We start from the raw sequence: 27,589 nt of genomic DNA on the forward strand, positions 1-27,589 counted from the left end.
GCGCAGGAAAATGGTAAAGCAGCACAAAGTCTAGCTAAGGTGGGTAATGGAAAGAGAACAGGGTCTTTTTAAAATCTTCCATTTCCCAATAAAGTAAAGGGAGTTTCATATTACTTTCCTCTCATAAGGATTGTTACCTTCTAAACAACCCAGACAAGGCTCAGATAGTTGACATGCAATACCAAAATACCTTTGCAAGCAATAAGGGAATATAAAATGTACAACTGCTCCAGGATTAAATAATTCAACACTGACATGCTTGTCTGTCAGTGCTACCCCTCAGCAACAACAAAAGGAATTAATAGCCACTGTGATAGACTGAGAAAAAGCCAGTAAGGAGAGGCTCAAACCCTTAATAACATCTGAAAAATGATCCCAAAGCCCAACAGCATTAGTGCACTGGAGCACATGAAAGCCTAGCAAATGTTACCGCAGAATGATTTTGAAGTCTGGAGCCTGCTTTGTTATCTGGAAATTGCATACACCTAACCTTGGAATATTATTTTGTATTTCAGGGTTAATACATGAGGCAATCTTATAACCAGGGTGGAATTCTAGCAGGAGCTCCCTTGCATATTAGACCACATACCCCTGATGTAGCCAATTCTCCAAGAGCTTACAAGGCTCTTTTTTGTAAGCTCTTGGAGGATTGGCTACATCAGGAAGGTGTGGCCTAATATGCAAAGGAGCTCCTGCTAGAATTCCACCCCTGCTTATAACCCACCACCTCACCAATGTGGGATACATGGGACAGCCTTACAGTGGCTTGTCTCTTTTCCCCATGGTCGGGGATGGAGGGTAATGCTTGGGGAAATAGTTTCACTGTGTTACCCTTTGGTGGTGCTCCACAAGGGGCAATTCTTTCCCCCAAATTAACATTTACATGCACCCCCTTGCCCAATTGGTCTGGAGCTTTGGGCTGGGCTGCTGATAACACCCAGCTTATCTGTTAATGGACAGCCAACCAGACTTCACCCTAGAGATCTTGTTTAAAGCTCCAGATTGTATTAATTACAGTGATTAAAACAGAGTTGGCTGAAATTAAAACCCATCAAAGACAGAGGTCCTGTGCCTGGGTTGAAGGCGAGAAGAGAATGGAGATTCAACTCCCATCTCTTGATTGGTTCTGTTAACATCAGCTGCAACTGTCAGGAGTTCTGGTGTGTGGATGCCTTGTTATCCATGGAGGCCCAAGTTATCAATGCTGCCAGGTAGCATTTTTTTCATCTCTATCAGATAAGGCAGCTGGCTCCCTATCTAGCCACAGTGACCCATACAATGGTCACCTCCAAGCTGAACTACCGCAACTCAATCTATTCAGGTCTGTACTCCAGATGGTCCAGAATGCAGTGGCACATGTTCTTACAGAAATACCATTAAGAGAACATATACATTTGGTGCCCCGCCAGCTGCACTGGCTTCCATTTAAATACCAGGTCAGGTTCAAGGTTTTGGTTTTGACCTTTAAAGTCCTATGCAATCTGAAACCAAAATACCTTCAGTTTCATCTCTCCTGGTATGTCCCCAGAAGAGCACTGTGCTTGTTGGACCAAAATCTGCTGATGGTCCCCAGCCCCAAAGATACTTGCCTAGGCTCAACCAGAGACAGAGCCTTTTTGGCTGCGGTGCCAGCCTGGTGGAACACTCACCCTGCTGAGATTCCAGCCCCGCAGGACTTAATGCATAAAACGGAGGCCTATAATTGAGGCAGCAAAGATCTATCTACTTACTTGGCCTCCCCTTTCCCTGCATTGCATAGCACTGAACTGCTTTGCATTGCTTGTTACATGCAACAAGGCTCTTCTTATGGCCTTAATACTTACATCTTCAAGTATTAATTCTGCATCTTCATTTGTTTTCCCTGGAAACCTGATCTTCATATCATTGAAAATGAGCAGAGTCTCCTTGGTTAATGTCTCCTCTTGCTCTTTTGTCTTCTGGTGCAGCAGAGTTTCAGCCTGGGGGGCACAAAATGGAACAAGATCCAATTAGTGAACAGAGGCCCATTACAGTATTTCAGAGGCCTGACACACTGCAAAGTCTCCAATTTTCCTTACAAACACTTTATTAATAAAATAAGGTGGAGCAGGAGGTTTATTCAAGCACAACATACATGACCAAACCCTGATATTAGGCACTCAGTGTTGAATTCAAAATATCTAGAATTATACTGCATGCCCATGATCCAGGGCAGGGGACTATAAGCCTGGTTATTCAGTTCCTGGCTAGAGCTGTGGAAAGAAGTAGCACTGGAAGTAGCATTTAAAAAAGATTTTAACTAGAGTTAACTAACGCAGGCATTCTGTATTAGGAGCAAGTTTCAAACAAGGGCACACGTATCATACTGATCAAAGCTTTAGAAACACAGAGCTGGAAGGGACCTTCCTTCCCGCTATCATATTAGCACATTAATAATAAAATGAATAACATAAATACATTCTTATGCAGCTAAAAGGGGGCTTATCATACAATAAATGACAATGGCTAAAAAAGGAGGAAATGAAAGTTTAGGGTGCACATTTACACTAACTAATACAGAAGCCTGCTGAAACAAGGAACTATTATGAAGTAATACATCATTCTGGACTTAATTAACATTGTATTTGTGACACTATATGTTAATTTTGCTCTAAAATTATGCAAATTTATTCCTTAGACAACTATATCTGCTTTGCTTATATTTCTCTCTCTCTCTCTAGCTTAACAGCTCTGAAGCAATGATTATGCCATCTATATTCACACCACTGTCCTAACTCCTTCGGCTGGGAGGTAAATCCAATCGATCTCAGTGAAACTTACTTCCAAGCAAGCGTGCTTACAAACACAGCGCCTGTTTCTGCTGATTTGTAGAATTAATTCTTAATCCAACAATGGCTCACTAAATCTATTCTCTCACAACTCAATAACACAAGCACCTCATCTTTCCCAAATAATTACTTTTTCAGCATACTAAGAAATTATTGATCTCTATTTTTTTACAGTTGGCCAAATGCAGTGCATTATTTGTGGTTACATAAGCAATATTGCAATGCTATGCACATGAAACATATCCCATACACTTGCCATTAGTTTCTAGCCCTTCTCCTCTGCAGATAATTCTATGCACACTTTTTAAAGAAATAAGATTCCAATTCTATCAAAGACCTGAAGCACATTCTCTCTTTTGAGAGAGACTCTTTTGAGAGTCATGGAGTAAAAGGACAGGTCCTCTTGTGGATCAAAAACTGGCTGAGTAATAGGAAGCAGAGAGTGAGTATAAATGGGCAGTCTTCGCAGTGGAGGACGGTAAGCAGTGGGGTGCCGCAGGGCTCGGTACTGGGTCCCATGCTCTTTAACTTGTTCATAAATGATTTAGAGTTGGGAGTGAGCAGTGAAGTGGCCAAATTTGCGGATGACACTAAATTGTTCAGGGTGGTGAGAACCAGAGAGGATTGTGAGGAACTCCAAAGGGATCTGTTGAGGCTGGGTGAGTGGGCGTCAACGTGGCAGATGCGGTTCAATGTGGCCAAGTGCAAAGTAATGCACATTGGGGCCAAGAATCCCAGCTACAAATACAAGTTGATGGGGTGTGAACTGGCAGAGACTGACCAAGAGAGAGATCTTGGGGTCGTGGTAGATAATTCACTGAAAATGTCAAGGCAGTGTGCATTTGCAATAAAAAAGGCCAACGCCATGCCGGGAATTATTAGGAAGGGAATTGAAAACAAATCAGCCAGTATCATAATGCCCCTGTATAAATCGATGGTGCGGTCTCATTTGGAGTACTGTGTGCAGTTCTGGTCGCCGCACCTCAAAAAGGATATTATAGCATTGGAGAAAGTTCAGAAAAGGGCAACTAGAATGATTAAAGGGCTGGAACACCTTCCCTATGAAGAAAGGTTGAAACGCTTAGGGCTCTTTAGCTTGGAGAAACGTCGACTGAGGGGTGACATGATAGAGGTTTACAAGATAATGCATGGGATGGAGAAAGTAGAGAAAGAAGTACTTTTCTCCCTTTCTCACAATACGAGAACTCGTGGGCATTCGATGAAATTGCTGAGCAGACAGGTTAAAACGGATAAAAGGAAGTACTTCTTCACCCAAAGGGTGATTAACATGTGGAATTCACTGCCACAGGAGGTGGTGGCGGCCACAAGCATGGCCACCTTCAAGAGGGGGTTAGATAAAAATATGGAGCAGAGGTCCATCAGTGGCTATTAGCCACAGTGTGTGTGTGTGTGTATATATTTGGCCGCTGTGTGACACAGAATGTTGGACTGGATGGGCCATTGGCCTGATCTAACATGGCTTCTCTTATGTTCTTATGTTCTTGCAAATGAAAACGTCACAATGCATGAAAAACATGCATTTATGTAAGACACTCCATTTCTAAAATATTTCAACAGTGACAGACTGACTTCACACATATAACTGATACTTTTAAAGTCCTTTTTTAGTTTCACCTAGAAATCCTAAGTGTGCTATATTTCCTATATCAGCAGGTTTGAGGATAGCAATGAATGACAACATTTAAACTGGACTGTGATATTGTTTTAGTGTTACTTTAGCACAGGCCTCAGATTCAGCGGGAGCTCACAGGAGCACAGCTCCTGAACCTTTCTGAGAGTTCCTCCTCCTCCTTCTGAGAGTTCCACCTCCTTGTCCACTGAATACTATGTGCAGCTGTATAACAATCCCTGGATGAGCTCCACCACCTATTTTTCTACAAAATAATCCCTGCTTTAGCAGCTGTTATACATGGCTGCTATCAAGGTTTTTTTGTAGCAGGCACTCCTTTGCATATTAGGCCTCACCCCTGATGTAGCCAATCCTCCTGGAGCTTTCAGTAGATCCTGTATTAAGAGCCCTGTAAGCTCCTGGATGATTGGCTACATCAGGGATGTGTGGCCTAATATGTAAAGGAGTTCCTGCCACAAAAAAGCCCTGCTGCTATCTATTTAATCTTTGCATTTGGTCTTTGCAATTGTATAATGCTGGGTCCTGTTGTTTTTACCATTTTGTAAACCACTCATGGCTCAACTAAGCCATTTTGGTAGGATAAAAATCTCAAGATACAAATCAATACACACACATATGCCTATCTCATTAATTGGTACCATGTGGCTCATGGACTCTGCCAAACAACTGCATCCAACAAAATCAAGTAATAACTTGAAGTGTATGTCAAAACTGCTGGAATGTTAGCATCACTACTAACCAGTTAATATACTTCAGCCAAGATATAGGAACACTGATGTGGAAAGAAGCCATGCCCATACATTATTTAAGTGGCATGGGATAAAGTCACAGCCACTTGGCTCCCTTGCTGAAAATGATTCTTATGCTTCAGTCTATAAAGTGGAAATGGAAAAACCAAGCCCTGCAGTAGCTGCCAGTGGAACCGAACAAAAACAGGCCGCTACCAAGGCAATTTAAGCACTCTCTGGAACATATCACTCTCACAAACCCTAGATCAAGTTGAAAAGCTGATCAAATTGCTCCACCTGTAATGTGTGTATAAGTCAAGACCTCCGTTTTGTCAGAGACTTATTCACTGCCTTAAGAGAAAGGGGCTGGCAAGAAACTGCCAGCCCCTTTCTCTAATATACAAATAGGACATAAGTGTTAAGGTTTGCTGTGGGAATCTTCCCTTTCTGAAAATCTTCTCTTGTTCAAAGGTTTTGCTAATTGTGCTCCAGTCAATCCCTGGATACCTTCCTGGACAGACACTTTCATTACATTCCAAAACATGATCAGAATTCTCCTGGATATTGGCTGTCTTAACACTTTCTCTCATTGGCTATAAGGGATTTCTCTTTGTTGATTTTATATACATCCCCAAGGAAAATGTCTGCATTTAAAAAATATCATTTTAGTAATTTGTTGCTTATAACTTCTCAGTAATATATACAAGTTCATTCTTGTTTTATAATTCATCCTCTTTTAAATTTTTAAGGCTGTGTTTAGGATATTTATAACACTAAGTTACCAATGTTAATATTCAAGCCATGAGACTCGGTTGCTACGCTGTTAATATTGGAGTTTCTTTTCCTCCTTATATAAGAAAATAACATTGTTATCCAGCCCTCTGAGGAATCGTATTAGGGGTGTGAATATCAAAAATTTTGTTTCTATTTCATCTCAATATTTTAAAAATGACACAATTTCCATTGTCGCAAAATCTAGGGAGTACTGATACCATTATGTGAATCCATTCTGGGTGATTTTTTCTGGTTTATGAATATTGGTTATCAGTATACCTGGCCATCTTACTGTCACTCCCATCAAGGACATTAAACATTGTACAGACTTCAGAGGCCAGGTCTACCCATTAAAAACAGTGACTAGATCAACCCGTGTAAATTCCAGCTGAAGCATAAATAATTGGGGGGGGGGGGAGAGAAAGAATCTTGAAATACTGGGATATAAATATTGGGAATCCCAATATTTTTGGAGTGCCTTTTGCCATTTCAGATACACCCATGCCAAAACGAAACAGCAAATGTCAAGCATAATTTTGGCTTCAAAATATCTGACTGCACCCCTCTAAATCACTTAAAGTTGATTTGAAAACCTGACATTCTGGATGATGGAAGTTTTTAGGGTATTTTAATAAGGGGTTTTAAAACAGCCCCTTTTTAAATCTTTGATTAGATCTTTGATTGGCTTCTTTGGAATGACAAGAAGGTTGCAGGAATTCTCTGCCCAATCCCAAAGGCCCATTCTCCACAATCACAACCTAGTTTACTTACATAAGTAGGGGAAATACTCAAGTGCAATAAAAGCCTATGCCCATTATCTAAACCTAAACTAGCTATACTTCTGGATCAAACACACCTTCTGTGCCTTTTTCTGATTTTTGAAAATCTGTAATGTTATACTTGAACAATCTTAAACTGCACCCATAAACTTTATTTCAATAGATTGTTAGCTTTGAATTACTGCTTAGCTTCAGTAGTTGCAGAACTGGAAATATAGGGCTTGGATAGAGAATAACATAGTGGAGCCCAAGTATTCATCTCAAGTCTGTTTGGGTTTTGTTTTATTTTTAATAGTCAGAACACATTGAAAAAAATTGACACCATCATGTTATTTACTAACTTACCACAGAAGAATGTACAGTACCCAGGTTGGCAGTGTGTGACATTTTGACTGCAGATGAACCTCTGTTTAAAGAGTGTGACCTACTCACAGAAGGTGGACAAGAGGTCTGTACCATTGGCTTGGCAGAGAATGGACGGTTTTCAGCAGCTTGGATTTGCATAGACAAGGCTGAAATGGATCGAGGGCAGCTTACAGAACGTCTTATAGGAGCTGATGATGCAGGAGATATGCAAGAAGGAGTCTTTTTTAAGGGTTGTTTCCAGTGCATTCTGCCTATAAACAAATACAGCAAGGTTAATAACCAGTTCCCATAATTTCACAGCACTTTTCCCAAAAATTCCCCAGTACCAACTACTTTTGCTCTCTCAAAAACATGTAAAAAGATACTTCTCCAAACTTCCATGGTCTTGGATGCACTCTGCTTATAAAGTAGGCCTGTTCGTGTGTTTATCGCTTCAAGAAGAATTTGGATGGCTTTGTCCAGTGGGGTGTATTGGTTAATGTCAAGCTATGATCTAGAAGACCCAAGTTCAGATCTGAATTCTGGTCCAAAGTCATCCAGCCAGATTCCGTGGCAGTCACCCACTCTAAGTCTATCCTACCCACAGGGCTGTTATAAAAATAAAATTGAGAGAAGACTGATGTAAAATGCTTTCTGTCTATTGGAGAGAAAGACGGAATAAAAATAAAAAAATTGTGTGACAAATTTGTGTTCAAGAACATTAACCCCAACTTCTTTCTAAAACCTAAATCCTACCTCAATATCCCAGTAGCAATTAATTGTTCAAAAACTGGGGGAGGGGCGGGATCATTAAAGAATTTATGGCAGCAATAACTAAATCAACCACTTAATGAATCAAAGTAACATTTCTGTGCTAAATATCCTAGTGACAGGGCTGTGTTACGCTGATCCAACACACACACACACACACAGCTTAATGGCAATACCTGGAGATTTCTCAGACTCAGAAAGAGCTGCTGAATAAGGTTTCTCATAATTAAGAGTTGGGCTTGCAATTCTCTGAACACTTCCGTATTCAAAGATATGAGGCAGGATATTTTCTAGTGCTTTATTTATCATTATTTCATGAAATCACAACAATGAATTGCCAGCACAAATCATCAGGCAAATGTGGCCATTTCAGAGTCAGAATTGCATGTTTTGCAATTATTACCCCTAGAATTTGTGTGAAAGTGAACAGGCTAGCTTTAAGCAAATTTATTGAACCAATACTAGTTGCAGAATTTCTAATTCAACACAAAGTTATTGTTTTGTTTTATATAATGGAAGTATAAAGTAGACAGTGAACAATTTTTTATCATCAAATCACAGCTGACAACTCTATGAAGTTTTCAAGGCAAGAAGGAACTGAAGGAATAAGGAAAGAACAAACAGAAATGGAAAAAGTTCTGCTTGGAGACAATGAGAAACTAATTTCAAAAGTATATAAATTACTTTTACAATGGTCTACAGAAGATGAAGTAGTGAAATCTCAAATGATAAAATGGGCAATCAAAGAAAATAAAGAAATAAAGATGGAATCTTGGGAACATTTGTGGAAGAACTCTATGAAACTCGCAACATGTCAAAGTATTAAACAAAACTGTTTTAAGATGATGTATAGATGGTATATGACTCCTAAAAAATTAGCAAAGATGAATAACAAGATGCCAGACAGGTGTTGGAAATGTAAAAAGCATAAAGGTTCTTTCTACCATATGTGGTGGACTTGTGAAAGAGCTAAAACGTTTTGGCAGATGATCCAGCAAGAGATGTCTAATATCTTGGGATAGGAGTTTAACAAAGTTGCAGAGACTTTTCTGTTGGGATTACAAATGGAAAAATTTCCAAAAGAAGATAGAACTTTAATCTGGTACTTGCTCTCAGCTGCTAGGACATAGTATGCGCAGTTGTGGAAGCAAGAAAAAATACCAGAGAAATGGGACTGGATTATAAAAGTTATGTCATGGAGTGAAATGGACAAATTAACAAGAATATTAAGAGACTATGATTTAGAACTTTTTAAGTTGGAGTGGAAGAAGTTCAGAAAATACGTAGAAAAAGAGTGGAAAATAAGAGTATAACTTTTGGTTCTTTAATAGTTAAGGGTACCTTTAATATTTGTTTTTCCTTAAGTAAATAACACTGGTGGGGGTCAAGTAATGGGGGGAGGGGTGGGGGAAAAGTAAGATATGGGGTAGATAAATTTTTCTTTTTAAGTTGTAAGATATATAGTTTTGCTACCATATGTTACAAATAAAAATTGTTTATAACTGAAAACTTAATTGAATGCTCATTCTAAAATAACAAACAAGTTAATTTCTCTTCCTTCAGTACAGTACTGCTGAAATACAAAACTGTTTTGCTAGAGGTACTCCTCAATGAGTAGTAAGTATTATTACCCTAGCTATCTGGCACAGAATCGGGCTCCTCCTTCTACCCACATAACCTCATAAGAACATAACAGAAGTCATGTTGGATCAGTCCAACACTCTGTCACACAGTGGCCAAAAAAAAGTGCTATCAGGAGATCCACCAGCAGGACCAGAACACTAGAAGCCCTCCCACTCTTGCCCCCTCCTGCACCAAGAATACAGAGCATCACTGCCCCAGTTAGAGAGTTCCATCTATACCTTGTGGCTAACAGCCACTGATGGACCTCTGCTCCATATGTTAATCCAATCCCCTCTTGAAGCTGTCTATGCATATAGCTGCCACCACCTACTTTGTAGAGAATTCCATGAGTTAATCACCTTTTGGGTGAAGAAGTACTTCTTTTTATCCATTCTAACCTGACAGCTCAGCAATTTCATTGAGTTTCCACAAGTTCTTATATTGTGAGAAAGGGAGAAAAGAACTTCTTTCTCTGCCTTCTCTATCCCATGCATAATCTTGTAAACCTCTATCCAATCACACCTTTATTGGCATAACAAAAAGAGATATACAGAGACTTGCCAACCAAACAACAATCAGATATGTCTGTTCAAAGCATAGAAGGCTAAACTAAGATTAAGATCACAATAAAACCTGCTTAGAATTTTTAACAATTTCAGCCAAGAATTTGGCAACAGCTTTTGTGATATTGATTATGTTGTCATTTAATAGGAAATGGCAATCAATCCTATTTACTTGAATGTAGGACGGTAAGGAAAGACTATCTAACAAAACCTTCCGGAGATTAGTATACAGTTGGCAGTTCAATAAAATATGCTGGATGGAATCCGGCGAGCTTGACCCACATAGACAATGTCTCTCACTAAAGGGGACTTGAAGAAATCTCCCATAAAGAACATTGGAGGAAAATGCATTCATCCTAGCCAGCATAAAAACTCTCCGATGTTGCGGATTATCTAATTCAGATAAATATTTGGCCATTTTCCTGGCCTTCTGATCAGGTCCAAGTGAGGCAGGAGAGCAGGTATAAAATTGGACATGACACAGTTTATGAGATTCTAGATTTAAGATTCTCTGTTTGATAAATCTAAAATTATAAGATTCATCAGATAAAAATAGATCGTCAATTGTAATTCTCATGTGTTTGAGCTTTGACATGATTCCATCTTGCCAAGCAGCATTATAAGGGTCTCTTTTTAGGTAGTTGAGCAAGCTAGCTGGTTCAGCCCTATAAAATATCCGTAACCAATATTTAAAAGTTAGAGTCCAAGCTTTTGTTTCAATCAGAGATTGGCCTGCTTCTGAACAGATTACAAAATAATCTTATTTTTCCTCATTGTAAACCTCTATCATGTCACCCCCTCTGTCATTGATTCTCCAAACTAAAAAGCCCCAAGTGCTTTAATCTTTTTTTACATGAAAAGTGTTCCATTCATTATAGCTGCCCTCTTCTGCTCTTTTTCCAGTGCTATAATATCTTGTTTGAGGCGTGGTGACCAGAATTGTACACAGTACTCTAGATGAGGTTGCACCATCAATTTATACAGGGGCATTATGATACTGGCTGATTTGTTTTCAGCTCCCTTCCTAATAATTGCCAGCATAACGTTGACCTTTTTTTATTGCATTCACACACTATCTCGACATTTTCAGTGACTTATCTACCACAACTCCAAGATCTCTGTCTTGGTCATCTCCACCAGTTCAGACCCTATCAACATGTATTTATAGTTAGGATTTTTGCCCCAATGTGCATCATTTTGCATTTGGCCACCTTGAACCTCATTTGCAACATTGACACCCACTTGCCCAGTCTTGATGGGTTCCATTGGAGTGCCTCACAATCCTCCCTGGTTTTCACCACCCGGAACAATTTAGTGTCATCTGCAAATTTAGCTACTTTGCTGCTTACTCCCAACTCTAAATCATTAATGAATAAGTAAAAAGCATCAGACCCAGAAATGAGCCCTGCAGTACCCCACTGCTTACCACCCTCCACTGCAAAAATTGCCCATTTATACTCACTCTCTGCTTCCTATTAATTAGCCAGTTTTTGATCTACAAGAGGACTTGTCCTTTTACCCCATGACGAGCTTACTTAGGAAAACCTCTGGTCTCCCCAACACTGTTTTGACAGCTCATATGCCTTCAGCAGCACTCAAGATGGAAATATTGATGAATAACAAAAAAACAAGCATGTGGCACCCCTTGACCATCACAGATGCTACCACCTAAGAATATATTTGAGAGATTATGTATTAGAATTTATTCTGCAAATACATGAGCAAAGTGAGAAAATCAGGGTGTGTTAGGCTCTTCAACATTCAGGTGATGTGAAATGAAGGAAAAGTGAGAGGATGAAAGAATAGCTCTCTCTCCACAAGGGAAAAAAGTGTAAATGCTGAACTCTATGGTACCCCACCCCTTCAGCGACCATATTAAATTCCATGGATTATATGTAAAGAATACCTCGTGGCTATTTTGAGATTTATTACATGATTCAACTGTCTGTTATAGAAAGGAAAAACTGGGAAAGTATCCCGAAAAATATAGGGTACAGAACATCTTTTCATACACTTCAGTTCCTCTTCTGAATGGAAAACAATCCACAGTCAAGAACAACTTTTTGGAATCCAGCAATCAGAGGCGCTGCAGTTAAATATTTTTATTGCTTATATTTCATTAACATGGTATTTATTTAACTTACTGGATCGCTCTATTAATTTCCTGTCTTCAAGACCATACGTGACCTTTTTCTCTCTCTTCTCGTTCTGATCTTTTTCACCTTCCTCTTCCCATTCAGAAACATCACTACTGCTTTCACAGCTAGTGCCACTACTGTCATTCTTCTTTAAGAACTGTGCACTCTCTGGCATCGAATAGAGAGGCTAGGACATGAAAAGAAAAACATTAAAAATCACTCTCCCCCCCGCTTTCATCTTAATCTATTTCATCTTGATTATTCTAGCACAGTATGATTTGTTGATTTCTGTATGGCAAGTTGATTGTTATGGTTTTTAGGCATATTGCAAGTGCTTTTTAGGCATATCTGGCTACTATCTTTATTAATGCTACTGGGTTAGATCCAGAGTTTCAGTTATGGTACTGAAGTGTTCCACCACTGAAAGGGACACTGTTCTTTGTGCCACCAGAACAATCCTTGTGCTGATGGAACAGTCTACCAACTGCAGAACAGAAGTGTTGGGTCCAGCCCAGTGGGTATGTACAAATATAGCCAATACTGAAGATGCTTGTTGCATCAACCAGCTTACATTCTGGAGAACTAGGCTGAACACACTGAGTAGTAACTATGGAGAAATGGCAAGAACCAAAATTTGAGATCACTGGGAACATGAGTTTGGATGAAAGCATTTGAGGGTCAAGTTAGTCATTCTTTCTCTTTATCCCACCTCTAAAATATGGATGGATATCCTCAGAGTGTAGTGGTAGGGAGAATAGTGAATGTCCTTCCCAGCTATCTTTACATAAAACTTATTGCTTATTTATGTATACATTTTCTATTTATATCGCACTTTTCTCCCTGATTTGGGATGCAAAGCAGCTTTTCACAGAGATCCCCTCTCTTCTACTTAATGCTCACAACCACCACCATATGAGGGTAGGTTAGGCTGAGAGATGGCAAAAGTTCCAAGGTCATCCTAATCCAACACACTAACCACTATACCATACCATGCACTAAAAAACCCACACATCTTTCGATTAGGGGAGGGATGGTGGCTCAGTGGTAGAGCATCTGCTTGGGAAGCAGAAGGTCCCAGGTTCAATCCCCGGCATCTCCAAAAAAGGGTCCAGGCAAATAGGTGTGAAAAACCTCAGCTTGAGACCCTGGAGAGCCACTGCCAGTCTGAGAAGACAATACAGACTTTGATGGACCAAGGGTCTGATTCAGTATAAGGCAGCTTCATATGTTCATATGTTCAATTGTTTCATCTATATTCTGCTCATTAAAATTATATTCTGAAATAGGCATAATACAAAATATTACAATGCAGGTTTAGGAAGATCTAAAAACACACACATACGGATTAAGCCCTACACAACAGAAACAGGTCTGGGCCTGCTATGTTTCATTCTAATCCCGTATGCACATGGGACGTTATGCAGAGTAGGGGTCATTTATCTTTCACTACAAAGGAAGGAAAAGCAAGAGACTGAGACAAAAAACAGCCACAGGAACAATAGACGAGGTCAGATAATTGTCCTTCTTCCCTCCATAAGGCAGACACAAAGCAGAACATCAGAGTGAACAATTCTCTTGAAACAGATCATTTATTGAAAGACTACAGCCACCCCCACCCCCACCCTCCCCTGACAAGACTGTTAATCTTTTTACCAACAGATAGGTTATGTTTTTATACGCCTGCACTCTAGTGGCTCCTAAGTGGAAAGGAAGTTGCTCAACATAGCGGCCAGTTTGTCTTCCTCTCCCTGAGCAGCTGAGGATATAATGCAACAATGAACAGGACAGTCAGGAACATTTCATGAATTACTGGTGAAGCATGTGTTCCAAGTGGCATATGGTTAATGCTTAGGAATACAGTTCTTTCATGGACTAATTTCCTAATAATTCAAAGACTGCTCCAAAAGCTCCATATAGGGAAGTCCTCAGAGGATAAAGCCCATGTGGTATAGTGGTTAGAGTCTCAGACTAAGATCAAGAGGCTCCAGGTTCAAATCCTACCAGGCATGAAGCTCACTGGGTGACTCTGGGTCAGTTACCACTTCTCAGCTTCTCCTACATCTCACAAAGATGTTGTGCATATAAAATAGAAGCAGGGAAGACAATATACACTGCCCTGAGCTCCTTAGAAGGGAGGTAAAAAATGTAGTATGTAGGAGGGGATAAAAATGTGGTATGTAGATAATCAAATAAAGTTTTAGTTTCCTGGGGGGAGGGAGAGCTAACATATTGCCCTGATTGGTACAATCACTTTTCATGGAAAAGAGCTTAAAGATTTAGAGAACAGGAATATGTGAAAGCAACAGATGAATAATGTATGCACTTTCAATCTTTTCCAATACCAACTCCTCCTTGATGCTCAGGAAATGATAGATAAGTTCTAAACAGCAAGGTGCAGGTGTGTGTGGGGGAGCAGGTATATCTCCTATACATTCAGTCACAGTTCTTACAGAACTCTCTCAGACCCACTTACCTCAGAAAGTGTCTGTTGTGGGCTGAGGAAGGGAATGTGACTGTAGCTGCTTTAAGACTCCTTAAGGTAGAGAAGCAGGACATAAAAAACCGCAATTCTTCTATTGCTGCTTAAAAAATGGCTTGCACTACCATCGTTAGAATATGATTCCATGCCCTACAAAAGGGATAATACCTAACTCCCATTCTTAATGGCCAAGAGGGGATTGTACCACTCTTTGCAAGTTGCTGGAGAAATGTAAAAAGGTTGGGCAGAATGGAGGGGGTTGGATTTCTAGTCATTTGTATTTAAGGAGCAGACAGTCGCTCCACATCAACTCACGCCAATGATTAACAAAAAGTGGCAGCTGAATGTTGCATCATAATCCCTGGATTTGGTGAAATTTTACAATGTTATACATGTTGAGACACATCTACAGACAAAATTTATACATAAAAAATAGAAGCCAAACCACAACCTTCCCCCAAATTTTCAAGGTCACATGGTCCATAAACACATGCTCATTTCATGCTGCCATAGAATGAGAAGTACTTTACTTACATCAGTCATTAGTGCCTCATTTCGAAACGTATCAAAGTGCAGTACATCAAAATTAATACAGTTAACTGATGGCCAAATACTCAAAGGAAGCATCTACATTTTCAGGATATTTTGTGTCCAATATCTACTATATGCTAGCAGACCCAATGGACAGTTTGGTTATTTCTGTTCACCTACTAGTAATCAGTTCACCCAACACATTTCATTGAGATATCTTCATGCACTTTTGACATTCTGGGCTACAAATTTCCTGAAAAATCCCCAACTTCTGCCTCCTGACCCCAAATTATATACGATACACAGGTGAGGGACCTGAACAACCTCAGACAAGAGGGACTGAAGCTTATGTGTATTGCTGCTTGACAGCTCAGGAGGCTTTGAGTTCACAAGCCTATGTCAGTTCAGTTCTCATGAGAGTTGTCAATTACTGTAGAAGAAAGAGGAAAGAGTTGATTGATGTGTGAATAAATCACGACTTTCAGAAAGAGCCTAAGATTTTTTTCATCACACAGAGTCATACTAGGCAAGTGAGAGATCACAGATTCCCCTAAATTTCCAATTTGGACTGAGGCCCAGCAGGGAAAGGAAGTTTTATCCCACACTGGCAGATTCACTAAACAATACTGCTCTCTCCAGCTTCAAACCATTAAACCCTTAAAGGAATGAAGATGGGTACATCTCCTTTATCTTTTAAGAGCTAACAGTAGAGCAAGGAAGAACATTTCAATCTTTTGATGTCTACCTGAGCCTCTTAACACCTGTGCAATACTGAGAACTGTTTTTGCATTAATGTAAAAGTGTCAGCCATGTCCCAAATCCTGTTCCAGACCCTTAATTGTCTGATCATTTGAACCGCTCTACTGTCACACACTCAGAATTGGGGCAGAAGACTAAAGTATCCAGTAAAAAACAAGCAAACAAACAATCCCTAATGTAAAACTTTGCCAAATGTCATTGTCCCAACTTGTCGCATATTTTTACAGATTAATCCTGAATGATAAAATATTCATTGCTTGACTTTAATGGCTTATTAGCTTTTCAAACCCCAGAAATATTTCCACATTGTTGTCTTTAAGACACTACCACTTGGGTGGAGTATACCTCTCTGTGTGTGCATGCACATACACATAAATGTGCACCTATGTTCTTTATTTTCTATGGACATCCAGTACCTAAAAATCCAAGAGTGTGAACATATTTTAACTATTTTAAGCAGAATATGCCATCTAGAGGTCATAACTGGCCAGTTCAGGTCCTCCAAAAATCCAAATTGTAATGGGTAGCTAGCAGTCTTTAGGCTTAGTAAAACACAGACGATATGATCTTTCAACATGGTCTTCTCAGGGCAGGGCATTCTCCCCCTGCCTCATCAAAAGCCATACCTTGTCATCTGAAGCTTGTCAACCCTGTCATCTGCAGCTCTACACAGCAGCCTTGTTGTATAACCAAATTCTACTTATAGCCAGTTTAAATATTTTTAATAAAAAAAGGCACCAAGCAGTCTGTGAAATACCTTCGGTCCACGTGGTCTAACAGATTTTCCCGTTAGCTTTTCATCATCCAGTTCACACTGTTCCAGAAGATCCAGGATGTCTTCTTCCTGAAAAGATAAGTCAAAAGGATCAGCATGAAGGCAGAAAGCATAGGAAAACTATAGTAAAATAAACACAGCATTTGGTTCTCAGCAGGGACTATTATTCTAGAGCCTAATTAAAGTAAACCTAAAGCTTATTGGAAGGAAATGCTTTCTCCTCTATGCATGTCATTCTCTATCAACCACCCTTTAGCCTAAACTTTGCAAACAACATAAGACTAATCAAGGTACCATTACTATACTGGACTTCAATGCAAATGAGATAGAAGAGAAATGCATTTAATAAACATTTCTGTAAAAGGCCTTTATGGAAATGCTTGTTTTTAAATGTTTTCTCTTATCTACTGGTATTTGCAAGAACTCACTGAATCTGTATCTTCACACAGAGATGTAAGAGACATTTGCAAACTTTGCAGTGCTGCGACCAGATGAGATGGAAGAAGACAGTTCCTCCCTTTGGCCATCAAGTCACAGTCAGAGGTGGTTTCCCATAGCCTGCCACTGTGGAGCAACCCCAGTCTTCCTTGAATTAATCAGAACTGACCCTGCTAAGCTTCCGAAATCTGACAAAATCAGGCTCCTTAAGGTAGAAGACAGTGGGATATAAAAACCTGCTCCTCTTCTTCTTATCCAGGTCAGAGCTAAATAGCCCCTAACCCATAGAATCCCCAAGTTTAGGTACGTAAGGGTCACACTGGAACAAGACAGACTGAATGCAAGCAACTTTGAATATACTTTCACTCGCACCCTGGCCTTTTAACACTGCAAAGTGAATCATGAAAAATTCCACAATGATTTTATGATAAGATGTTTATTAAAAGACTCCATAATGTCCAAGGAAGCATCAAACTTGATATCAATAGTTTACTCCACTGGTACCTTCATCTTTTTCAGAGGGTTGTTCATTTCCCGCTGAAGTGAGGCTGCTCTTCCAGCAAGGAATGTCTGAAAGGCAATGGCTAACAAACCTTCATATTTTTCAAGTAGCATCTTGTCATCAGGAGGATAGATTCGTCTACAATTTTTTTAAAAAGCAGAAGAAAGCCATGAAACATAAGCATGGGTTACAATCCAACAAGAGGCTTCACCTGAGCACTTTACAACATTGAAATGAATTGGAGACATACAAGAGCAGAGCTGATCACTATTACTGCTTCCTTTCATGTCAATGAGATGCTCATGTGAACACATGAAACTGCCTTATGCTGAATCAGACCCTTGGTCCATCAAAGTCAGTGCTTCAACTCAGACTGACAGAGGCTCTCCGGGGTCTCATGCAGTGGTCTTTCACATCACCTGCTGCCAGTTCCTCAGCAGATGTTCTACCACTGAGCCACGGTCCTTCCCCTTCCCCCCAGTCTTTGCTCATGTTCAAACAGCAGATCTTCTTCATCATGTTTAACGCATACTGCAAACATACTCATTCTAGTTTAAAGAAACATATGTGTGCCTATTAATTAGGGCAAGTGTGGAGAAGTGCTTATAAAAAAATAAACTCTGCCATCTATGGAAATAAGATTTAGTCTTTGAATAATCATTGAAATGTCAATTTCAGGTGCACATGAGGCATAAAATGTAAACAAAATATTATATTCACAATTCAGAATTATAAAAATTGTTTTTAAGTAATGGGGGGAGTCAATCCTCCTAGCAGTCCCACTTATTTCTTCTTAAAGTAGCTATCAGTCCAGAACTTTTTCTAAGCCCATTCAACTGAGCTGAAGCAACCTGTGATAGATCACCAGAACTCATGTCTAATTGAGGTCTCCATTCCAAATGGGTGGAACAATATAGCCTGCATACAGCTGGAGAAGCCAAAGCAAGAAGTTTCATAGTCTTTGGCAGCGTCTGTCTTTCTGTTATTTACAAAACTTAATATGTACAATGATGCCTATGTATCAGAAAACCAACAATACTAATCTGCTAAGGAATTCCTGTGCATCTATCACAGACTGCCTTGTACTGCTAAGGATTCTCAACATGTTTTAGGGTTCACTGTCAACTCATAGAAAGTGCTGGCTTTGCTAGTTGGGCATTCTGTACCTTGTTTGGACTGAGAAGGTACCTCAGACACACACACAGCCCTGTGTTACAGTTGTGTCTCACAGGGCCTGATCAACTCATGTCTAATTGGAAGCTATGGACAAGCTATCTGATAAGAAAGCCTATATGGCATCACTTAATCTCTGATTGAGGAATTTCCAATAAACTGTTGAGTAAACCCAAAATTCCCTGAAACAAAGCTTAAAACCAGGTCAGAAAAGGCTGGCTCATGTCATTTAGTGTTTCCTCTGAACTGAGTTAGCGTGAGCTAGCTCACAGATTTTATCTCCAGCTCACACATTTTTTGTCTTAGCTCAGGAAAAATGGCCTCAGAACACAATAATTTATGCAGCAGCTCACAACTTTAATACCAGTAGCTCACAAAGTAGAATTTTTGCTCACAAGTCTCTGCAGCTTAGAGGGAACATTGACTACAACTTATGCAAACTGATCCCTAAATTAGTTGGTACCACTTCTGTGTTATACTAATTTGTGCACAAACAGGATTTAAATACAGTCAATGTCATTACTGCTTACAGTAAAGGGCCATCCATGGCCTACTTTGGACAGAAAAGGCAGAATCATAGTTACCTGTAATTTCCCATATGTCTGTTTTCATGTTGTTCTTTGGAGAGCTGCCTGCGTACTTGTGCAAGTCTCTCTTTCTAGAAATCAAGAACATTTAAGAAGTAATCAAACACATTTCTTGTGAAATGACAGAAATTCCTGATTTTTTGTTCTGTTTTGTTTTCAATACCAGTTCCTCTCTCCTCCTCTCCAGTGAGCGGCGCTGTTTCTCCCAGTCAGATGACACTGGTGACAGCCTTTTCATGGAGCCTTGACCATAAAGTCTCTTCTGAGCTTCTGCTTTTTGCTGAGCCAAGTTTTTCCTTTTGTCACTTGTCCTGGAACAAATATTATAGATAGCCAGACATGATTAAAATATGGAAGACAGTAATGTATCCACATTTCACATAATCACTTATATCATGTCAGTACACTGTCGAGTAATTCCATGGTAACATTTGTAGAGATACTACACTGAGAAAATGGCAATCATGTATGGACCCTCCAACAAAATAAAGACTATGTTTGGTTTGCCCATTTTAATGCAGCACAGGTATCTTTGTACCTTGACAGGCTTCTGGCCAGAAAGCTTCTGGTCATTATCCCACAAAATGATCAAGAGATAGCAGAAGGAGTAGAAGCCCACCTAATGTCACATTAAGAATCCCCATTCTTTTTGAAGCCAGGTGTGAGCTACAGATTCCCCTCAACTGACATGTGTGGTACCCAAATTGGATTAGGACCATACCAAGCACGGACAAGGGGCTTCACAGCCTTCCTCACATTCTACCCTCCTGACTTGAAATGGTCCTTCAGGGTGCTATTTGGCCTATAAAGGAAACCCACATCTTCCCTGGGATACATGGGGGTTCCCCTAATAGGGAAAAATGAAAAAATAGTCTTCTAAAATGATCACAAAATGAAACTGTAATATGTCATTCCGCCCTAAGAACCAGAGATTAGTTGATGCCACCTGAAGAAACTGTTCTATAGTAATGCTGGCCTTGGGCTATCTAGAGCTCCAGGGATTTAACCAAATCAGGACTTATCATGTTCTCTAATGTAGTCTCAAAAAAGGTAATGATATTACCAGCTTTGCAGTGCAAACATTGGAGCAGAATCTAAACCTAAGGAGTTTAACACAAATGCTGTTTTCCACAAAGCATTTTCAATGACTTTGGAACATTAAAATATAGTTTTTCCTTATTCATAACTAAAGCAAGAGTCAGATAAATTTACCTTATATTGAGCAGCTTTAATGCATTCAGCAGAACACCTTTTTTCACATCATAGTCAATTTTCTGATCAGTACCAAAGCTTGGGGCACGATTAATCTGAGGAAATCCAGAAAATAGCACAGCGCAGGTTCAGGAATGTTTCGCCCACTGGGTAAAAAGCTGGGAAACAATCTGTCTCCATTTCTCTCTCTCAAGTACTCACATGTGCACACACACACAAAATATTTGGACCAATTTCAGAAACAAAAGTGGCAGTTGTATCCCCCCCATATGTATACACACTCTGCCATGTGCTCATTCTAACCACTTGTGCATTACCTACTTGATTGTAAGTAAAATGCCCCGAAATAGTGGTATTATCAAATACATTCACATTGCGATTGTTTTCTTTTATAATCAGAACATTAGAAAAGTATCTCAGCAGGAGAACTTGTGGGGCAATCTAGTAAGAGTGGATTCCCTTATCTAAACATATATGACAACAAAACATGATTGCACACTGACCATAATAAAGCATGAACCAAACAGGAACACTTACATAAAATTTTATTATGCTAGTGTGCTTTCAATGTACATTGTTTCAGTGCCAAGAAGTAATCATAACTGAAATCATTGGTTTAAGGGGATTTACCTTCCTCTATATTTTTTTGTATTACAAAACACAACTAGAAGGAAGACCCAGGTGCTGTCCATGCACTCTTCGCATTAGGTGCAAACTGAGTATTTAGTCACTACCATAGAGTTCATGCTGGAGCCTATTATTCAGTGAACTGAACCCACTGAATACATTTAGATCCACAAAGGGCTTTTTTTGTAGCAGGAACTCCTTTGCATATTAGGCCACACACCCCTGATGTAGCCAATCCTCCAAGAGATTACAGGGCTCTTAGTACAGGTCCTACTGTAAGCTCCAGAAGGATTGGCTACATCAGGGGTGTGTGGCCTAATATGCAAAGGAGTTCCTGCCACAGAAAAAGCCCTGGATCCACAGGAAGGTTCAAACACCTTTGAGGATAACCACTATTAGTGGGGCCAAGAAATTGTGAGGCACTGATATGGTCAAAGGAGCTAATTTCAACTGGCTCCTAGCCTAGGCTTGAAATATATTTCCTTTATTAGTGCCAGTGGCACGTCACCCAGCCCCACTGAGAAATATATGCTGGAGGACCAATACAAACAAACAAAAAAGAGGTCAATAGCGTCTGATGTTGCTTAAATATGTTATCAGGATGTCTAGGTCCATGTTATCCCAACTCCCTGGGTCCTACCTCAAACCAGAAATTAAAAAGAGAGCAATGGTTATATTCCCCTGCAGTTTTAAAAAACTGATGACAATGGTTTTATGGCACACCATACAACTGTGCTGAAACTAAGCAGGTATGGGTCTAGGTGGTACCTGGATGGAAGATCACTCAGGAACCCTAATAGGGACACTGCTTTGAATTCTGTGATGAAAGAAAGCCAGGGTATAATAAATAATCATGGGAAGGGAGAGAAGTTGGATCAGTGCTATTGCTTTGGGGGAGTTTAGCACTTTCTGTGGCACTATTTCCTCAGTGCAAAGGGTACAAGGGGGGGAACTCCATCCATTTGCCAATGGAGAAGGTGACTGGATCACACATTCTCTCCAAGGCTTTTTTATATAGAAAGCCCAGCAGGAACTTATTTGCACATTAGGCCACACCTCCTTGGCCTGATGCCAAGCCAGCTGGAACTGAGTTCCTGTGCATTCCTGATCAAAAAAGCCGATTCTTTCTGTTATGCTTAGTTTGGCGCTCTGTCAGAAAGTGATAGTTCAATTTTATACACTCCCTTCTGCTGTCTAACCTACAGGCACCAAGGTGTGAACTCTGAGTACCCAACCTTCTGGGCAACTTCTCTTTCGATCTTGCAACAAGGGCTAAGCCACTCCACTCCCAATTAGCTAAGATTCCCTTTCCAAGTATCTTGTTGCCTTTGCAGAACGAAGTCTACTGCTCCTTGAAATGCTGAAATTGAGTTTCCTCAACCCAAGACGTGTTAACTTATATTTGTTCCTCTCACATTTCCAGTCTGATATTTCTGTTTTTCATTCAGTTTCATTTGGAGTTTCTTTTCCTTTTTCTTTCTCTGACCATTCTTTCCAGGATATCCCATAGACTCTTTCTACCTCTTGTCCAGACTCCTCATTAGCTTTTAGCTTCCCCTAGTTCTTCATCCAAACTCACTCTCTGACCCAGTCCCACAATGACCATTACTGCTTCAAGAAATGTGATTCCTCTCATACAGCAATACTTCAGGCAGCAACTTCTGCCATTTGATGCAAAGTTCAGTATCATCCCAGCCCTTTTAAAATTGCTTGGAATTTGACAGCAATTGGGAGAGGTTGAGTGTCTGGAAAAGGCAAGGAGTGCCATGCAGATATGTGTTCTGATCTATTCAGCTGACACCCACAAAAACTGTACTTCTCTATGCACAAATGCACCTATTAATGTACTCAACAAAAAGTGGTGGTTTTCTCATCTGAAAACTGTATAGGAGAAACAAGTCTGACCAGAACAGACTCCTCAGTTTGAAATAAGAATTTTCAACTTCCTTCCACTAGATGGTGCAAGGTGGGCTAATTTAAAATTAGATACTTGCCTATTAGGTGATGGTTCTTGTGCTTGTAGTTTCAGAAACAATCAGTTCAGTCATACATGTTAGAGTCAGGAGAAGAGGGTGTCATTTCTGCTTTGCTGTTAAGTTATGCAACACTAAAATGGCAGCTAACTATTATTCTGCACCATAGAGTATTTTTCACCCCATGTAAGACAGAGACAACTTCTAATTATTTGCTATTTCTACAAGCAAGCACAGGATTGCACACACAAAGCATTACAGTCCTACACTTAATTCCAAGCTATTTTAGAAATGACCCTGAGCTCCAGACTACTCTGAGAGCATCCCCTCCTTAATGTCTAAAAATTATCATGGTGCAAGCCTTGGAAATCATTTTAAATCCCCAGTAGGACAAGGAGCTCATGAGATGCCCTTAAGTAATTCACTACCCCTTAATCCATTCTGCCTCACAAGGCAAACTATTCTGGTCTCCTATGAAATAGAAGAGACCATGGATGACATAAATAAAATGGAAATATGCCAACCTGGGACATTGCTTGGAATTGTGAGAAAGGTTCTAAGAATGGCTAAATTCAAAATCCCCTTTGTTTTGAGATCTGCTAAAAATCAAACATCAGAGGGAACAGCACCACACAGTGGTGTACAACAGAGTACTAATGCCAGTAGGCCATGGTCCATTCAATGATGTATCATATGTTGTAGTCATTTAAGTTTGGCTGTTTTATCAGCATTATAGAAGGTGAACATGAAGCACCAGATTCAAACAACCAACTCACTAGAAGAACTCATGGCAAGTCCAACTTTCAGAGTCAAACAGAGGCAAAGACTTGTTGCTGAGGGATTGCAAATGCAGACTGATTCTGGGAAACCCCCAACAAGGCAGGAGGGTAACAGGGCTACCCCACAGTTGCTAGGGCACAAGCAGGCTTTCAGAAATACACTGCCTTTGAAAACTGAGGTCCCATCTAGCATTCTTATTTATTTTGTTTTATTTTATTGGATTTATATTCTGCCCTCCCTGCAAGCGGGCTCAGCTTTTGTATAAAATATGAACCAGCTATCGGGTCCAAATATTATCTAGTAAGTTCTGAACAATTTTACTTTTTCCTTCACTCTATTACACAGACTGAATATTAGTTTTACTTAATGTTCCTTTCATGTTTTTCCAATTCATTTTAAAAACAACTTACCTCCAAGAGCCATGGCTTGAGTTTTCTATCTAAGAGAATATCAAACCCCAAAACTTCAAAGCAAACACTGTCACTTCCTGGAGACTGTCCTGGTCTACACATTCGGTAAGCATGAAGGACATGTGGCTCTGCTACTATAAGTGTCTTTACCACCAGTTCCTGGGTGGGGGGGAAAGCAAGGATAACAGAATGATGTGTTGTTTTTGAGATCACAGGAAGGTAATAGTCAAATGTAGAAACTGGACTGATCCTACTGAATTTAGAAAATCTAATCAACAGCTGATTTCACTCTAAATCACAATAGCCTAAAAATTAATTTAAAGTTTTAAAGACAATTGCCAACGTGGTATTTTGCTCAGTGCATTTATGAGTTGCCTGGAACAATCTGATTCTTGGTCCATTTTCCACCTTCAAGACATGAAATAATCAATTCCCCGAAAACATGACAGAACTTCCTGTGTTCATGACAAAATACTAGTGTAGTGTAAGATATGAGAGACCAAAACCTGAATCCCCACTCTGCCATAGGAGCTTGTTGGGTGACCTTGGGCCAGTCACATAGACTCAACCTAAAAAAACTTCACAAGATTGTTGTGAGAAAGGGAAGATTTACACCACTTGAGGTCCCCACTGGGGGAAAAGGTGGGATAATATGAATAAATAAATGAAAATAAAAAAACACCTGTATAAAGTCTAGCAAATTTAAGAACTCACGTGCTTAGGCATCAAAACCTGAATTAGATTCCAGATCAAGTTGAGAGGGGAAGAGTACTTCCAATACACTAACATACAAATAAAAACAGCTATTGTGTATTAGTTGTTTCTTACTGAAATATCATTCCAGAATTTGGAAACGTCAAGGTGGTTTGTTTGTAGAAATTCAGTAAACCACTTTATAGAGCGCTTACTGCCTTTGTCTTCGGTTTCATCTCGATCAAAACGTTCATTATGCTTATTTACAGAGTAATTGGTCAGGTGCATATACAGCTGGCTCTAAACGCAAGAGACAGAAAAGAGACTCATCAATAGAAAATGGAGATAAATGTTGTAGATGACATTCTAAAATTGAAGGTGGGGTATGTTTGAGCAGCACCAGGAAAACAGACCAGACCTTTACACTGCTTCATTTATACTTAATGGCTACTAAATAGTAATTTAATAGCCCATTATCAAGGATATCAACACTAAGAAATGTATGGATAGCATGAGTATCATTTCAAAGTTTTGGAGTTATTAGATGAGAGAAGAATTACACAAACAGCGTTCTTGCCTAATCCAGCAAAAGATTAATATATTGGAAGTCAAACTCACACAAATTGAGCTCAGTTTGGGAATTAAGTTCCCACCATGGACCTTCCAGCATATGCTTGATCAATAATCTACAGAGCAGCCATGAGGACTTCAACACATCAATCAGCCCTAAATTGTGAACAACATTTTTAGGATTAAACATCTGATATAATGTGCATTCAGCAAAAACTGAGCTGAATAAATACCCAAATAACACCTTTCTGATATTATTATGGGATTTTCTAAGCCAAATCAGATTCTCATATCTGATTCTGCTACTGATATAGTGAACTTGAATAAAAGCTGAAATTATTAGGCTTTTATTCAGGTCTAATCAATAATACCAAATAGCATCTGACAAGCTAAAATGGCTCCCAACCATTTAAATCTAATTAATCCCAATATAATAGCAATATTGGAATTTGGGAATATTGAAAAATAACAATATTTTTGGGGTTTAATACACCTGAACCTGAAAATACCTTTCTTTCTTTTTTGCACACCCCTACATCCCACAAATATGATCTCACTCACTGAAATAATTTTAAACTCACTTAGTTTCATTCATTCGTTCATGAGGCAAGGTCCCATGTATTAAGCATTCAAAATAGAAACAGATCTGTATACTGAACTCTGGATAAAGATGGTTCTGCACATCTGACTTGCACATTTAGAGGCTTCACTCCCTCTTATGTGGGTCATCTTTAAGAATGTAGGAGTTTTAATTATTAATCTGAACCACATCAAGAGAAGGTTATAGTTGTTGACATGCATCACAGACTCCAATACAGGGTGAAGGGAAAACTATAATACAACTAGAGCTGGAGAAAACTGGAACTACAATTGTTTGCACGAAGCTTCATACCTTTTACCTCAATTCAATAGAAATAAAATACAAAGGCAGATGGTAGCCAAGCCAAAGAAATTTATCTTGAGAGGCTCATTTTACTTCCCTACCATTAAAAGGATTCATTAGTTACTAAAGAGTTCCCTGCTGTAGTATGTGGCATTTCATTTGAACCAGACATTCACTTACCAGATTTGAGTCACTGGGAGTATGATACTTCTCTGTACCCATTCTCACTAGTCCATCATGATATAAAAATATTTTTAATGGATCGCAAGAAGTAACCAGAATGTACACTCTTAAATCAAACTTGTAACCTTCTATGAGAAAGGGCTTCTCAAGGTATTCTTGGACTATCAGGTGTTCTTGAGAATGCAGCTTTTCTCCATTTCTTATAAGAGAGATCCTGGTTTGAAGGGGGGGGGGGGAGAGAACACCACAAGAAGTAAATTAAAATTGAAACCTGAGCTACCCCTTTGGAAATATATTTTCAATTCTGGACTCTTATTGCCCCTTCCTCCCACTCCCCCACCATAGTTCTCCAGCAATCCTTACAGCTATCTCCCTCCCTCCTCTCCACCATCTTATCCTAGAATATAAGAACATGTTGGATCAGGCCAATGGCCCATTCAGTCCAACACTCTGAATCACACAGTGGCCAAAAAAAATTATATATATATACATACACACACACACAGTGGCTAATAGTCACTGATGGACCTCTGCTCCATATTTTTATCTAACCCCCCTCTTGAAGCTGGCTATGCTTGTAGCCACCACCACCTCCTGTGGCAGTGAATTCCACATGTTAATCACCCTTTGGGTGAAGAAGTACTTCCTTTTATCCGTTATAACCTGACTGCTCAGCAATTTCATTGAATGCCCATGAGTTCTTGTATTGTGAGAAAGGGAGAAAGTACTTCTTTCTCTGCTTTCTCCATCCCATGCATAATCTTGTAAACCCCTATCATGTCACCCCGCAGTCGACATTTCTCCAAGCTAAAGAGCCCCAAGCGTTTTAACCTTT

At 39.6% G+C, this 27,589-nt stretch overlaps 1 protein-coding gene across 3 annotated transcripts in view; it reads right to left on the reverse strand.

The window, feature by feature from the left end:
• TTLL7 (tubulin tyrosine ligase like 7) overlaps positions 1-27,589 on the reverse strand; it is a 124,029-nt gene that overhangs the window by 32,352 nt on the left and 64,088 nt on the right. For 2 of the 3 annotated variants that reach the window (XM_060232110.1, XM_060232109.1), the window contains exons 7-17: positions 26,752-26,968; positions 25,254-25,418; positions 24,426-24,584; positions 20,636-20,730; positions 19,587-19,734; positions 19,421-19,494; positions 17,666-17,801; positions 16,706-16,792; positions 12,186-12,366; positions 7,085-7,356; positions 1,824-1,958 (exon numbers count right to left, since the gene is read on the reverse strand). In XM_060232110.1, coding sequence (XP_060088093.1) covers positions 1,824-1,958; positions 7,085-7,356; positions 12,186-12,366; positions 16,706-16,792; positions 17,666-17,801; positions 19,421-19,494; positions 19,587-19,734; positions 20,636-20,730; positions 24,426-24,584; positions 25,254-25,418; positions 26,752-26,968 — 1,669 coding nt within the window. The remainder of the gene's footprint in view (positions 1-1,823; positions 1,959-7,084; positions 7,357-12,185; positions 12,367-16,705; positions 16,793-17,665; positions 17,802-19,420; positions 19,495-19,586; positions 19,735-20,635; positions 20,731-24,425; positions 24,585-25,253; positions 25,419-26,751; positions 26,969-27,589) is intronic. The other variant, XM_060232111.1, reaches the window with a different exon arrangement.

This window comes from Heteronotia binoei, chromosome 2 (genome assembly GCF_032191835.1).
Source record: "Heteronotia binoei isolate CCM8104 ecotype False Entrance Well chromosome 2, APGP_CSIRO_Hbin_v1, whole genome shotgun sequence".
Classification (NCBI taxonomy): Eukaryota; Metazoa; Chordata; class Lepidosauria; order Squamata; family Gekkonidae; genus Heteronotia; species Heteronotia binoei.